The 15,430-nt window shown below is 47.8% G+C and overlaps 2 protein-coding genes across 2 annotated transcripts in view; one reads left to right on the top strand and one right to left on the bottom strand.

Annotated features, from left to right (window-relative positions):
• Positions 1–21: 21 nt before the first annotated feature.
• LOC111082894 (caspase-3) lies at positions 22–1,296 on the bottom strand. Its single transcript, XM_022379136.2, has 3 exons — positions 916–1,296; positions 517–849; positions 22–426 (listed from the first exon to the last, which is right to left on the bottom strand). The coding sequence occupies exons 1-3, from the start codon at positions 1,244–1,246 to the stop codon at positions 158–160; spliced, it is 933 nt and encodes a 310-aa protein (XP_022234828.1). The 5' UTR covers positions 1,247–1,296; the 3' UTR covers positions 22–157.
• Positions 1,297–2,490: 1,194 nt separating this feature from the next.
• The window catches only part of LOC111077656 (collagen alpha chain CG42342), a 70,610-nt gene continuing 57,670 nt past the window's right edge, over positions 2,491–15,430 (top strand). The window contains 2 exon segments of the mRNA XM_022375897.2: positions 2,491–3,018; positions 12,949–14,364. Coding sequence (XP_022231589.2) covers positions 13,659–14,364 — 706 coding nt within the window. The 5' untranslated portion in view covers positions 2,491–3,018; positions 12,949–13,658.

Raw genomic sequence — 15,430 nt, 5'->3', positions numbered from 1 at the left:
GGGTACGGTTACGGGTACGAGTACATGTGTGTGTATATATTTATAAACAAATTGCAAACATTTATGTATACTCTGTGAAAGGTTTGCTGTGTTGTGTCCCCCCCCTGCTTTGGGGCATCGTGAGTCAGCTGCGTTGGTGATTTCGTGCTGTCCGGTGTCAGGTCTTGGTCTTTGGCTTCACACGCAACTGAAAGGTTTTGGTCAGCGTGGACATAAAGTTGGGCATTTCCTTCATTTGATTGAGGGCCTCGTTCTTCGTATTCGACTGGTACTCGTAGGCGACCTTTCGATTGACGGCCGTCAGCAGGCGCAGCAGTTCGACGCCGTCCGGTTGGCCCGCCTCATTGAAGGCGGCCATGTCCAGGACACGGCACAGACTCTGAATGAACCACGAGCCATCGTCCACATTACGAAATGAGAAAAATTCTAAAAGAAAAATGGAAACAGAAATTAAAATGGGATTGGGGTTGGGATTGTGGTTGGTGGTTGGGTGACGTGCGCGGGGGGGAAACTCACTGTCGAAGGTGGAGTAAAATACGAGCATATCCGCCGTGCTGGGTATGGCATAGGTGATCGGCTGCACGGGCGCCGCTGCGACGGGTGCCAGTTCTCTGGTCATCACCGCAAACGAGGTGAACTCCACAGCCTTTTCCAGATTCTCGCCACGGCAGGCCTGTATGAAGAAGAGCTTCGGCTTGTTCTTCAGCGTCTTGCAGTTGTCGCCCAGGAAGGGGTTCCACAGACGCTCCACCGGATAGGACATGTCCTTCGCATAGACCTTGCCCTCGGTGCCATGCGACATCACAACGAGCACAAAGCAATCATTATCGCTATGATCCTCGCGTGCCACTACAAAATAAACATGGAATGAACTTTAAACTTGGATCCTTAGGAAGCGCCTTGAAGATGACTCACCCTCCTTGAGCATGTCGTTGATTTCGGAGAAGGTCAGATCGTTGTAGGCCCGCACATCGAAGCCGAAGGTCTGCAGGGTGTGCTGCATGTCGTCGCGATCCCGTTCGGTGCCCACGCGCTGCTTCTGCCCCTTGACATCCTTGTGATTGAGGATCACTGCAATGCCGGCGTGTGCACAGTTCTCGTAGGTGTCGTCCACCGTGGGCCTCGAGATGATGATGCGCTTCAGATCCGCCTCCGAAGTGGGCGTCTTGGCGATCTGTGTGGCATCTGCTTTGTCTTTTTTGTGCTTGTTCTTCTGGCCGAAGAGCGAAAAGTCCGTGTCGTCCATTTCCGTGTCTGCGCTGGGGCAATGGCAACCTGTGACTAAGCGCCGATTAGGTTCTAACTTCCAAAAAGCTCCCTCTCCAGTCGATTTCCCCACGTTATCTTATCAATGCAGCCGCCGCCGTCGTCGTTTTATCAGCAAGGCAGCTGTGGGTTGTGGGCGGTGAGGGCCACTCTCCACTCTCGCACTCTCCCCACCAAATTTGGAGTTGTTTCTGGCGGGCCCTCTCTCTCTCCCTCTCTCTCTCTCTTCTTTGGGAACGTTGATTAGCCTGCTCCAGGGGAAGTTATGTTCATTGCCGGCAATTGGCAGCAAATAAAATTGCACGAGACAATTTGATTTCGATGACGAGTCGGTCACGCCCACCCGCAAAACCATGGGGGGGTAGTCGCAAAGTCGGAAAATGGAAATTGCCAACATCCGGCAAAGTGTCATCCTTGCTGCTGTCCTGTTGGCTGCTGCTCCTGCTGCTCCTGTTGCTCCTTGATGTGTTTTCAATAATTTTCAGATGCGCAAAATGTCAAAGTCGGAGGGCGCCAAACTTTGCCAACAAATTCAAATATTTCACGCACACAAAGTAACGGAAACCGGAAATGAGTGTATGGCACCCCCAAAAAGTGGCAAGCAAGAACGAAGTGGCAAGTGTTTTTGTGCCACCCACTGACACTGCTGCCCAGTGTACCCACGCACCCATGCTCGTTTCATTTCTCTGTTAGGGTATCAAAAGTTTAATTATTAGTTTCTTCCATTGTATTCTTCTTTTCTGAATATGCAGATCAATGGAATATATCGGCATACACCGGTTTGCACCGGAAAGCCAATCAAACCTTAACATTTCTTCAGCATGTCTTAAATTTTTGGTACGCACCTTATCTATTTCGTTTCCAGTTCGTTTCCGTCAACATGTTTGGCAGCAACATTTGCTGAGAGCGAGAGAGCAGCTCATACTTGACTCGCAAAACTGAGTCGCTCTCTCTCTCTTTCGTCAAACGTGCTATGGTAAGGTATGGCCAATGAGCAAAAACGGCCCATCACCATTTTAAAAAACCACGAAACTGACCTCAGCGTTTTTAATTAACAATGGCCTGTAAAAATCGGAATTGGGTTGGATTTTATCTTGCATGCGTTGCAAGGCATGTTGTACCATACCATACCTTTTTTCTTATCTTGCCTGCAGTATGTTTCCTAGCAACATGCTGCCGAGCAACATTTGACAGCGGGGCGGGAAAGAACCGGAAAATCGTGAATGAAAACCCGGAAAAAAACAAAAATCAAAATATATCCGAACCGAGCGGTCACATCGCGCGTCATCGAACAAATAACGGAAGGCAAAACGCGTGCGTGCGCGTTTCACGACAAAAGCTTCATTCGCGCGAATTTCGAAAATCTTTCTCCTCGGCGCGAGTTTTACGTTCCATTGTTGTTGTTTTTAGGATCAGGAAAGCAAAGCAAAAAGCATAAAGAAGAAGTAAAACAAAGTTGTGACAAAAGCAACACACACCGACAACAGCAACAACAGCACCCAAGTGCCAAGTGAGTGCCAAGTGCAGAAAGTAGAAATTTATAGTTGCTGTATTTTGTCGAAATTAAATTATGTTAAGTGCTTGAAACAGCCCGAGGGTGAAGTGCAAAGCGAAAGGAAGAAAAAAAGAAACGCCGCCAGCCAGCCAGGGCACAATAAAGCAGCGCGTTCCAACATCCAGCGTCCTCAGCAGTCCCCCGGCCCCATCCATCCATCTTCCATCCTCACCAAAGAGAGGTGCAGGCGGCGCAAAGTATGTAAAAAGGTGAACCAAACAAACTGTTTGATTATAATAAGCGGGGTCGGGTCGCCCACGAGCACCGGGGTACCGGGGTAAATGCATATGCACACGAATCGGTCATGTTCATTTATTATACCAGGTACTGGGCGGGGAGGGGTATACAAAGGGTATATTGTGTTTGTGCAACAGTCAGGTGGAGGAGAGGTGGATCCATATTTTGAATGCCATTGATGGCAGAACATTCACGTTTAAGTTGATAAAAGTTTCACTGGGATTTGTACTTTCAAATAACTGTATTACTGGTTGTATTTTGCTTATCTTTTATCTTGTCTTCTCTCGTAATTCTTCGTATAAAATGCCGTTGGCTTATCAGAAATTTGTACAACGAATCTGAGTCAGTCGCAACTGCAGTTTGCATACTTCTGATGATATGGAACGTCCCTTTGGTTCGATTCGATTTTAATTATAGCTATTAGCCGATGGAAATCATATGCTGCCTACAGGATGTACTATGTACAGTAAGTGGCTATTTTTTGAGTTGTTTTTGTTTCGTGCCATTTGGATAAGTAGTTCTCGAGTTCCCGAGTAGCGGGTATCTTATAGTCGGGATGTTGTTTTTACCTTTTTAACATGTGTGTTGGTTGTGCAGCAGGGCACGGTACGTGTGTGTGTGCGTGCTTTGTATGCAAAACGTTGACAAAAAAAACAACAAAAACAACAATTAGGGGGTTGGACGAGACGACGACCGGCAGGATGACAAAAGAAAACAAAAACCGAAATACGTTTTTGGGCTGTTCCCAAAAAACAACCCAAAAACGGAGCCCACAAAACGCGAAACGAAAAGGAAATCAAATCAAATGCAGCTCCGCTCCGACGGATAAAATAGGATAAGAGCAAAAAGCGGAATTCCCGCAGCATAGAAGCAACAAAAACAAAAACAAATTGGCATCAAACCAGTTGGCAGAGCGGCCAGGTCCTGGCGATTTGTATGCTTTTTATGCCCCTCTGCAAATGAAGTTGCAGCGGCCATCTAATGAAGCCTCAGGTTCAGGCAGACCAGGCCAGGCCCCGGGGAGACCCTTAATTTACTGACACACCTTGCTCAAATATTCAAGATACTTTATGAGCCACAGGCCCAAGCCCCCGCGCCCGAATGCCATGCCAGACATGGCAGCAGGTTGGCTTGCCTTCCCCATCCATCCATCCACGTTCCATCCGCGTTCCACCTCTCCTCTCTCTCTAGGTAGGTGTAAATTCTGTAGCAAAAACATTCATTTATGATCTGGCGAAGGTTGCGCTTTTCGCCTTTCGCTCGACCCTTTTCATTAGGCTCCCTGGAGGCCTCTTCTGGGTCGGCGTCTGTTGCCTCCAGTGAGGGGCGGGGGCATTCTACACATTTTTATGAACTTCTGAGCCTGAGGGCAATTATTAAATATTCAAGCTTTTTGCAGCTTTAAGATAAGCTTAGGTTGCTCCTTTTGCAGAGACGACCGACCTCTTTGATGTTTGGGGAGGGCGGGTAGGGGTAGGGGTACGGAGTCCTTTTTGGCAGCACACACACAACCCCTGACCCGCCCGACCTTTCTGACAATCTGGTGGCATGCGGGAGACAGCAGCAGGAGCAGCAAAGCAAACAAACATTAATTGTAACTGTAAATGGTGTGAAATGAGTGAGTGAATGAGCAAGTGAATGACTGAATGAATGAATGAATGAATGCTTAGCAGCAGCTTGAATGAATGACTGTCAAGTGGAGTGGCGGCTCGACTGCTCCGACTGTTTGCCGCTGCTGCTTTTTGGTGCTTCTGCTCTCAGCTCAGCAGTGAAAATTGCGTTAAGTGGATGTCATCGCAGCTAGCGACAATTTTGATGAACTCAACAAGAACACTTGACAGCGTGGCATAGTGGCTGGGCAGGGCAGGGCAGGCGGTGGGGAAGGAACCAGTCAGTAGTGGTAGAGCCAGAGAAGTGAGGGGCACTGTCCGAAAGTAAACGAAACGCTGTCGCAGGCCATGCAATAAACGAAATTATGACGCTAAATTGAACACAAAACGCCCAGAGAGAGAGAGAGGATCCAAAGAATAGTCCAGGGAAAGTATAGTTGAACGCGGGGCTGGGGTGGGGGCATGGAGATGGAGATGTTGATGGGGTTGGGGTTGGGGCATAGGCAGAGGGGTAGGTAGGGTTTCATTTTCAAAAGCATCACCATCCACTTCCCTTCGACTGCCCTTCTTACCCCTCCATCACATTTAACGCGCGAATGAACAGCAATCAGCCGAATGGGGGGGGATTGGACAGGGCATGGCCCTCGCTCTGGCACTGACTCTGGCACTGGCTCTGGACCAGAAGCTGGGAGAATGGAACTTAGTCTTTGGAACCCGCAAAACTGTAACTGGTTTTGTGTGCTGTGCTGTGCTGTGCTGCGAGTGGGGGGGTTCAAAACCATTCGTGCCACTGCGGCGGGTGCTTATAACAGTCATTGCAGCAGGGCAGCCCGCTGCTGAACATAACAATAAAAGTCATGATAGACACGGAAATACAGAAATGCTATTTTTGGGGTTGTGCCTTCACACGGGAATGGGAAACGGGAATCGGAACTGGGAATTGGGAATGGGAATGGTCCACGTCCGCTCTGCACTAAGCGGAAGGTGAAAATTAAGAAATTAGCGTATGCGACGGGGAGGGGTTTGGGGGGATACGTACGTATACACCGCACACATTGGGAGGATGAGTGGGCATCGGCTGTCTCTCTCTGTCTCTGAGTTGGAGACTGGGAGCTTGAAGCTGCTCGTAAATTGCCAGCCACAGAGCCACCGCCAGGCAACGCCACCGCCGCTCACTTTAACTTAATTATATAATTTGTGAGACAGCAGCAGCAGCAGCACCACCACTGGAAAGGGAGACCGAAAAAAAAGAGTGAAGAGCAGCAACATCACATCCAAGCCCACAGCAGGTTTCCAGGCACTAAAGTCACGAAAGAAATACACTAAAAAAAATGTTTGCAGAAGGTTTTTCAAAATTTCGAAATTATAATTCCTACAGAATTTTCCTACAGAATTTTCAAATTTAATTTAAATATATTTAAAGTGCTCCGCCAATGGAAATTCTCAAAAATAAAAGACAAAAATTTTCCATTAATTCTTGGTAAACATCTCTGACAAGTGTAAATATGCTCGCTGTAATGTGAGGGTATCAAAAGAAGCGGCAGATTGGTTGGTTTCTGCGGTGCACTGAAAATTAAATGAGCCGAATGCATTTAAGCCCAAATCAGCGCAAGCCGTCGGCTTAGTGGAGGACAAACTCTGTCTTGAGTGAGTCAGCAGCAGGCAGCAGGCAGCACAGCACCAATCCTGCTACCAGAACCAGGACCAGGACCAGACCCAGGCTGACAGTTGGGTGTAGCTGGAGAAAAAAAAAGTAAATAATCCTTTAACCACAAAGCAATTATGCAGCACAGCGGCAAAGGAGACGGGCCCAGACCGAGGGAACGGAACAGGCGACACAGACGACAACGCCAGTGACGGCGACATCTTGTCAGCCAGTGAAAAATTACCAACCAATGACAGAGACAGAGAAAGACAGAGACAGAGACGGAGACAGCGACAGAGAGAGAGAGAGAGAAAAGAAGATAGTGGCTGCCCACAGGTTGCTGTTGCTGCCAGGAAAAATTACTTAAATGCCCAAGCCAAAAAGTCTAGCAAAAGCTTATGTGAAAATTTAAATGGCCCGACAGCTGGTCGTAGGACACGGCTCATGGTCAACGTGTACCTACTGGGCTGGGTTGCGTTTTTTCCGCTGTTGCAATGTGGCAGTGGCACGCAGCAAGGGCAAGAGATAGTTTTGATAGTTGCCGAAACTGTTTACTATTAATTATACACACCATTTGGGGACAAAAGACAAACCCCTATAGAAATCCCTGTTAAATATTGCAATGTTTTGCACGGAGAGGTGACAGGACATGATGGTCGTCCCATTACCCATTACTTATCCAACCTTCTGTCACGTACGTGCTTACGGTTAGGCCGAGCGGCGTTCGGGGAATTCTGGTCGGTCAGCGGGGAGAGCGGAGAGGGATGGGATGCATTGAGCAACAAAAACGAGTGATTTGATGCGTGTCTGCGTGTCCTTTTTTGCGGTCAGCCTAATGCAGAGGGATTAGCCCATAATTTTCGAATCCCTAGAGGGTTCAGTGGGTGATTTTGGGTGTTGTGATGAGTTTTCTGCTTTCAAATGGTGTATTTTTCTGAGTATTTGCATTTGTTTTCAATAGAGTTTTAATTGTATTAAATTTTCCCCTGTATTCCTTTCCATTTCCCACGATTAATGACCAGTTTCAGCTCTGGTTGCAACCCATCGGGCTGCTTGTGTGTAAGTTAAGCGCTTTTCTATGCCTTCATGGCCAGATCAGAGCACAATTGATGGGCAACTGCTTATAGCCTTTGCCTTTGGCCCCCCCACACAGACCACAACATGACACACGAAGAGACCCAGACAGACCCCAGTCCGTTGTCCAGGGCCCCAGTCCGTGGCATGGAGCTGAGTCCAGCTCGAATGTCCAGCTGTGTGTCTGTTTACATTGCTGCTACGTCTGCTATGGCTCCCTGTCCAGCCACAGTCCAGACGGACGTTGCTTAATGTTCTTCGGTCTATCCCCCTGTTCGCCACTCCGCCTGCGCCTCAATTTGCGCCTAAGTTCTGACAGACAACAGACGGCAGACGACGACGGGGGGGCAGACGTCGACGGAGAAGACCCTGCCTGCGGCTTTGGTCAGACGGCGGCAGGCAGCAGGCAGCCTTTGAGCGACCTTTTAACGGGGTCGCGGATTTACATTTGTTGCTTCCCTTGGGGCCCCGGGGCCGCTTGCCACAACTCAACTCAACTCATTCATAAAAACGCACGCAAAGTCAACTGTTGCAAGTCCAAGGTTGAAAGTCTGCAACCACTACGATGTTGCATGGACTGCTCAGCCACCTGCCCCACCCGCCGCACCTACTGTGCTCGAGCTTTTATGCAGTTAAGTGCTTAGTTGCGTGTAACTTTACACTGTTAAACAAACTCACTCAGTGCAGTGTGCAGTGTGGCAGTGCAGACAGCAGGCAGCAGGCAAGGGTTGGAGATGAGGTGTGACTTTGCCGTGTGTGTGGCAGCTGTAAATAGAGAACGGAACGGAAACCCAATGTAAGGACACTCATTAGAGTTGGTTAAGGCTAAGGCATTCCATGGGAGTTGGGCGGTGCTAGTGGCAGTGGCAGTTAACTGTGACACGACATTACTTGGCTAAATACCTAACTGAAATCAAATAAAAAGGAATGTGCGAGAGTCTAGAGAGATATGCCAGAAGAGCAGAGTCTTCACGGTGTGTGTCTGGGTCTGTCTGTCTGAGTGTCTGTACAAAGTGTTCAAGCAGTTTTGTGCAACAAACTGTGGAAACTCCAGCCACAGCACCAGCTCCAGTCCCAGTCCCAGTCCCAGCCCCAACTCCAGCTACAGCTCCACCTACTCCTGAGAGAAATAAAAGAATAGAGATTGTGGACGGAAAAGTTAAGGGACGATGTGTAAACAAAAGGCAGACATTGCGTGTGCCAAAATTCCGGACATTTTTAGGAGTCACAGAATGTGTAAGCTGGATTTTTACAAGCAGACACATACTTATGCGCACATGTGGCACATGCCACAGACCATGCCAATACACTTTCAACACGATTGCTGTCGCAGGAGGGTCCTTTCCGGCTACTTGCTGCTGGCTACTGGCTCCTTGTCTTCCCCCCACCGCCGCATTGCGCATTGCCATGTTTCCTCCTGTCTAAGTGCTAAATTGAAATTCCAAAATTAAGTAATTTCTCCCCAAGGGCAACTTCTGTTGCGAATCTTTCTTACACACTCTCCACAGTCACTCCGCCCCCCACCCTCAACCCGCGTGGACGAAGGGACTCCGAGCACATAAAAGTACAAAGACGCCTCCCAACAATGAGTTGCACTAATAGTTTGTTTGTGGAAGCAGCAGCCGGGAGGGGCAAGAACATAAAAAATGAAAGAGAGAGAGAAGAATGAGCCCTGAACCAATGAAGAAGGAGCCACAGCAGCAGCAGCAGCAGTAACCACATCCACATCCCGAACAAGCTGTAAAAATTATATGAAAACAGCAAAGCAACACAACACACCCACACACACCCTGACATGTAGATACATATGTATCTTGCCCCACCCCTGCTGAGACATTAAAACTGAAGCCAAGATTGGTTGTGGCAAAGTGATTCGCATTATTTCATCGTAAACTAAAGAGCTGCCATAAAAACCGAATACAAACTGAAAACATTTCATAACTGGGAGAAATGAAAATGGATTATCTAGAGTATCTAGATACATGGCAGCAAACCAGACCATACAAAAGCTACCAAGGTAACCCATCTGATATTGAGTGGAAAATTCCTGCCAAGGCAACTATCTGATATTGAGCTGAAAATTCCCTTTATTTACCTCAAAGCTTGTCAATGATTCCTGTAAGACGTTTCTCAGCTCAGTTTCAAATCGCTTTCGTTTCGAAATGTTGCTTCAAAAGCCAGCAAACAATATCAAAAAAGTCTCAGCCTTAAAGTCATTGAATGCAACTTCTGTTTTTGGGTTTCCAGCATTGCTTACATTTCCATTTTCACTTCTACTGCTGCTGCTGCTGCTGGCCCTTAATCAAAACTGAAATGGGTCCCGGCACTTTTTTCTGTGTGCCCCAAAATCGAAAGTTTCCCAAATTCGTGCCGTTCCGTTCCGTTCCGCCCCCGCAGCCTGACAAACATTATCGCCTGTTCTCCCCCTTTCGCCGCTCGCTCTCTCTCTTTTTCAGTTAACTTCAAGGAACTTCCACTGCCACTTCAGCTTTTTTTTCAGCTTTTTTTCAATTTAAATGATGGAGCAGTAAAGAAGAAGGAGCCGTAGGAAATGACGCTTCACTTTTGTGAGCAAGGGGTGTGGGTTCCGGGTCCTGGCTGCCAAACAACCAAAAAAGAAGAAAAAAAAAAGAGCAAAGCAAAGCAAAGGAACGACAGAATGGGGGGAGGAAAACTTAAACACTTCTTGCATTTTTCTTATGGCACGACAACTATTTATTGCCTCGCCCTGGCCCCAGACGAAGCTGTCGAGGATGGGATGCCACATTGCAAATGTTGCTGCTGCTGCCTGCAACAAAGTTGTTGGATTTAGCTTTGGCGGCAACCTACAACTAAACTACCATTGCTGATGTGATGTTTGACTGTGATGATGATGATGATGGTGAAAAATGCACATGTGCTGCTAACGGCCCCGATTATTTTTATTATTTATTTGCTTTGATTTTTGTGTGTTGCTTGTGTGTTGTTTGTGTGTTGTTTTGGCTTGCTGTTTTTATTGGCCACGACCGACCCCCAATGCCACATGCCACATGCCGCATGCCTCCTTTTTGGGTTGGTTCTTGCGCATTTGTGCGTAACGAATAAATTTAGCAAAATAAATAAGGACAATAATCCTTTTGAATGCATTGCAATTGAGCTTTTTACAGCCATTGACCATCCAACAGCACCACCACAGGCACACACACACTGACACACATACGCGTACGTGTGGCACTTAACTCAACATTGTGCCGGACTTAGAAAGCTTTTGCCTCTTGCCTCTGGCATAGGATGCGATGCGATGGGATAGGATTTCATTTTGTGGCCCCAAACGTCCATCCGTTTCGTTCCGTCCGGTGCGGTGCGGTCCGGTCCAGTTCGTTTCAGTCCAGCTAAGGCCATTCAATTTTCGCTTGATTTGCATTTCAATTCGAAATCAAATTTTTCAATTGCCAGATGGACACACACACACACACATATACCCACACAGGCAGAGACACACTATCAATATGGGTTTACTAAGTGGCTAAGCCACCCACTTACACTCCCACTGCCACACACACACACACACACACATGTGCAGCATAATTCAATTTGTGTCGAATAGTGTGAGAAAAAAACAGAATAGAATCCATAGCATACTTTTGAGCACAGCATTTGACAGAGTCCAAAGTCATTAGACTCGCTCTTACACTCTCTCTCCCTCACGTAATTGACAAAAGCTGCGCACCAAATTGTTGAAATTTTAAATCAATTTATTTTATATTGAGTTACTCGTCGTACTCCACACCCCCCCAGCCAATAGCATTAACCTTTTTGGCTTCTACAATGTATAAAATCGAAATCGATATCCAAGAGGTTCTGTAGCTGCAGACTGTTGTTGGAGAAGTTGCCCAGCCAATTGCAATGTCAGCGCTAAAGTCCGTGCAGCACACACTCACACACACATGCCTTGCCCTGCCTTGCCCTGCCCTGCCTTGCTCTTATTTGTTAAATTAAAAGCATCTTTCCATTTCCACTGCAGTTGTTGCTGCGACGTCATCATGCTCATTGCCACCATCATCATCAGCATCATGATCATGATCATCATCCTCATCATCCTCATCATCATTGTGTCCGTTATTGGCTGCAGAGGAGCGCACAAGACTTTCAATTAGTTTTATTAGGGTGTTCCAAACATTCCATTGACTTGAGCCGGGCTTTTGTGGGCGGGGCGAGCGGGGGTGCGTTATTGTTGTTGTGGTTTTCGACCCGTTGCCGATGCCTCCGTTTGATATTGGCCTTTTGACTTTTATGCCTTTTTTTTTTTTTTGTTCGATTTTCGTTGGCTTAATTTTTGTTGTTTTTTGTGTGGTTGCGGCTTAGGCGGCGGTGTGGTGTGGTGTGGTGCTCCTGAGGGGGGCAGGTCGTCGATTGTGCGATTGTTTTTGAGTTTAATAGAGCTTCGGTTATTTTTTTTTTTGTGTCCGTCGCTTGTTAGGCGCTTGATTGCGCAATGCCAAAAAACAAAAATCGAAACAACAGGAGCTTTAAGTCCACACAATAAAATATGAAATTGTGGAAATTCTGTAAAAAAATTGAGCACCAGAATTGAACATATTTAAAACTATAAATTAAAAGCATGCGATTTTTATTGTGCATCAATTAGGTTTAAGAATGGCAGCGTATGCATATATATAATTTGATATCCTATTTTGTAATTTAATTACCACATAATTTAATGAGTGGAAAGAATGATATAGTTTTGGAAGCTGCTCTAAAAGTTCCTCTTGCTCCCCATTGGTCAACTTTTTGATACTTTTTAAACTGTATTTTGTTGTTGTTGTTTCTCTGTCTCTGTTTCTTGCCATTTGCGAAAAAGTTCTCAAGCTCATTTCATTTCTCTAAAGAGCATTTCAGTTGCGTTGTTCACCAGAACCCACCCACCCCACTCCACCCATCAAACAAAAAGTATTCTTGTTTCTTTGCTATAATTTCCACTTTATGACTTTTGTATTGCTGTTGCCACACACCAACACACCCCACCCCCAGACGCCTTCTGATCACCCTGTTGATGGTCGGTGGCATGTGGGGCACAGTTGAAGGCAACAAATGTTTTTGACACGACAAGTCTATGGGTCAAATACTCGTAATGCCGCCAGTCCAGCCCCGCCTCGCTCCGACCCTTGTGGCATCTTGTTGCTGCTGCTGCTGCTGCCGCTTCTTGGTTTTTTATTTGTGTTGTTTCCTTTTTTTTTGTTGTAGTCAGTTGTTGCTGCCACCGCTGGCTGCCACTTGAGCTAGAAAAAAGTTTGGAGTAAAAAAGTTTCGGTTGCCCGAGTCTTGCGAGGTACTTGGTTGCCACGGCAGCCGAAGGGGGTGGTGGCACGGTGGGCACGGCTGGGTGAACTTCAAAACGAAGTTAGCACCAGAGCCAGAGCCAGAGTCAGAGCCAGAGCCAGGCCAGGACTTGTCACCCGTCCGTGGCAACCGAGCCTGGCTGATTATTGAAAATGCGGCGACACATAATTCGAGTGCCATGGAAAAAAAGTTTGCTTCCAACTTATTTTTCACTTTTCTTCTCTCATTTTCTTTCGTTGCAGTTGAAAAGTGAACGGATTCGCGAGCACCAAAACTAAACAAGTTGCAATGTGAAGAGCCCTAAAAGGACAAGTGCGAAACCAAGGAACAGAAGTTGTCAACGAGCAGGAGACAATTCGAAGACGAAGGAGAACCACCACCAGCAGCAGCAGCATCAGCAGCAGCTGCTTCAACGATTGACAGGACAAAAACAAAGGCGACCACCAACCCAACCCAACCCAACCCAACCCCCGGGGCTTGGACAGCCAGCAGAGCGAAGCAGAGCAGAGCACGCAGCAAAAGTTTTCCCCTTAGTCGGTGCTTTCCATGGCCGTCGCTGCGTTGCATGCTACGAAGGCAACAACGGGGCAGCAACATTAGAAGCGCAATGTTCTGGCCAAATACCGCAACGAAATAGAATCGAGAACGTGGATAGTGTGCATAGAGGATAAAGGATAGAGGATAGAGGAGAATAGAGGGATAGGAAAGCACTCGACAGACAGCGCTGGCCAAAAAAGGAGCAAACTGCCAGTGACTGCCGCATATGTGTTTTGTGCTGCTTTTTATTTTCTCTGTGTGATGCCACAAGGACACACTTCAAGTGACAGCAACAGCAACGTCAGCGGGCAACAGACTCAAGTGTAGCAGCAGCAGCAGCAGCCCCACAAGGAGGCAAGCCTAGGGTGAGCGAGAAGGGAGGGGGCGAGAGACAGCTTTCCATCTTAAACGCAGCATGCGCAAGCACAAAGCGCCGCCCAGCGGCAGCCCAAGGACACAAACAGATCCAGCTGCAGGAGCCGCATCCACAGTGGAAATTCAGGCAGAGCAGCAGCAGCAGCAGTGCCTGCTCCTAGGACACAATCAAATGGCCAGCAATGGTCCCACTCCAACAGCAGCAGCAGCAACAGCAGCAGCGAGCACAGCTAGTCGCCTGGCAGCCCCCACCACCGTGAGCTGTCAGGACAAGCCGGATCAGCAACAGCAACAGCATCAGCCAGCTGCCAACTGCAGCAAGGAGCGACCTCATCCCACCATAAAGCTCATGTCCTTGCTGCAGATCGCCAGCTATGTGCTGTGCCTGTGCGCCTTCAGCTTCGCCCTGTACGCCAATGTGCGGCAGACGCGAATGGAGCAGCGGCTGCAACGCCTCCAGCAGCTGGACGCACGCATTGTCGAGCTGGAGCTGAGGCTGGAGCAGCAGCAGCTGCTCCACTGGCCCGCCGAGCACACGCAAATTGTGGACAACAGCAACAACGGCACCCAGCACATGACGTTGCATGTGCGCCGGGAGTTGCATCGGCTGCGTCGCGATGTGTCGCACCTGCAGCTGACGCGACGCCAGCAGCGAAGGCAGGCTGCCGAGGCGGCAGCAGCAGCAGCATCAGCGGGCGAGGGAGGAGCAGCAGCCGGAGGTCACGGCGAGTGCCAGTGTCAAGCAGGTGAGTCTTACCTAAGCTTTTAAGCTGACTTCTAATGCCTTTTAAAGGTTAACCACGAAGACAGAGAGTTTCGTGCTGTGGTTAATTGAGCATGGCAAGTGATTCCCTCTGCAGTAGGGTATATTCATTTTTAGCAGAGGATTGCGAAGAATTATCACAACAGGGTTGATGCGGGAGTTCCAGTGCAAGTGCCCAAGTCCTGCGCCACGAAGGATTCCGAATTCCGAAAAACATATACATAATTATTGTACTTGTTTGGGAATTATGCAAATCAACAGCGAGCATCGGCACGCTCACTCCGTGCATTTTTTTATTGCATTCTCGGGCATTCTCTTTAATATTTTTCGCTTGTGCGTTTGGCTGGCGCCGATTGATGATTTATTGATAAATATCCAAGCAATGGGTGTAGTGCCAGGCCATTGGAACTATGGCATTAATCGGAGCCGCTAATCAACGGATGGATCAATCTATTATTTATGTATGATTCCTCTTCCCATGATGGGTATCTAATGTTTCGAGCCCTGATGGCTAGCCTTCCTTTTCTTGTCAATTTGGCACCAAAAATATGTTGGCCATCAGGCGCCTACATTTGTGGTTAGGTTGGACCGATGGTCCGTGTGCAATTGGTCAGAAATGTCAGACACAGCCACACACACTCTCCACACACCCATAAGTCAACAAGTCGTTGTGGCATGTGTTGTGCTTGTGTGTGTGTGTGTGTGTGTGTTTGTTGTGTGCGTGGGTTGTGTGCGGGGGCAACGAAATTTAATTATTTGCGCTCGGCTAAATTTATGGCAGTTTAGAGATTTCATTAATTGGAAAAGTGTTTTCCCAGCCCCAAAAGAGCCCACACCCAAACGCACACACACACACACAGCAGAAAGAAAGGAAAAAAGAACAAAGAGGGCGAAAGAGGAGGAGTGGGAGTGGGAGGAGTACCCTGCCTGCCTGCCTGCCTGCCTGCCTTTCTCTGTGTGCTTGGCATTCAGTTTCTCCCTCAAATTTTTTCCGAGCTTTTTTTTTCCTTCAGCTGCTTGTCTCGCTCTCCGCTCTCTCGTGACATTAC

The sequence above is a fragment of the Drosophila obscura genome, unplaced genomic scaffold (assembly GCF_018151105.1).
Source record: "Drosophila obscura isolate BZ-5 IFL unplaced genomic scaffold, ASM1815110v1 contig_150, whole genome shotgun sequence".
NCBI lineage: Eukaryota > Metazoa > Arthropoda > Insecta > Diptera > Drosophilidae > Drosophila > Drosophila obscura.
This window is presented reverse-complemented; position numbering and strand designations above follow the sequence as displayed.

Excerpts from the sequence above, each read along its gene's own strand:
- LOC111082894 (XM_022379136.2), bottom strand. The coding sequence starts at position 1,246 with ATGGACGACACGGACTTTTCGCTCTTCGGCCAGAAGAACAAGCACAAA. Across the intron at positions 850-915 it reads CAACGACATGCTCAAGGAGG|TGGCACGCGAGGATCATAGC; the intron begins GTGAGTCATCTT and ends TTTATTTTGTAG. Across the intron at positions 427-516 it reads ATTTTACTCCACCTTCGACA|AATTTTTCTCATTTCGTAAT; the intron begins GTGAGTTTCCCC and ends TTTTTCTTTTAG.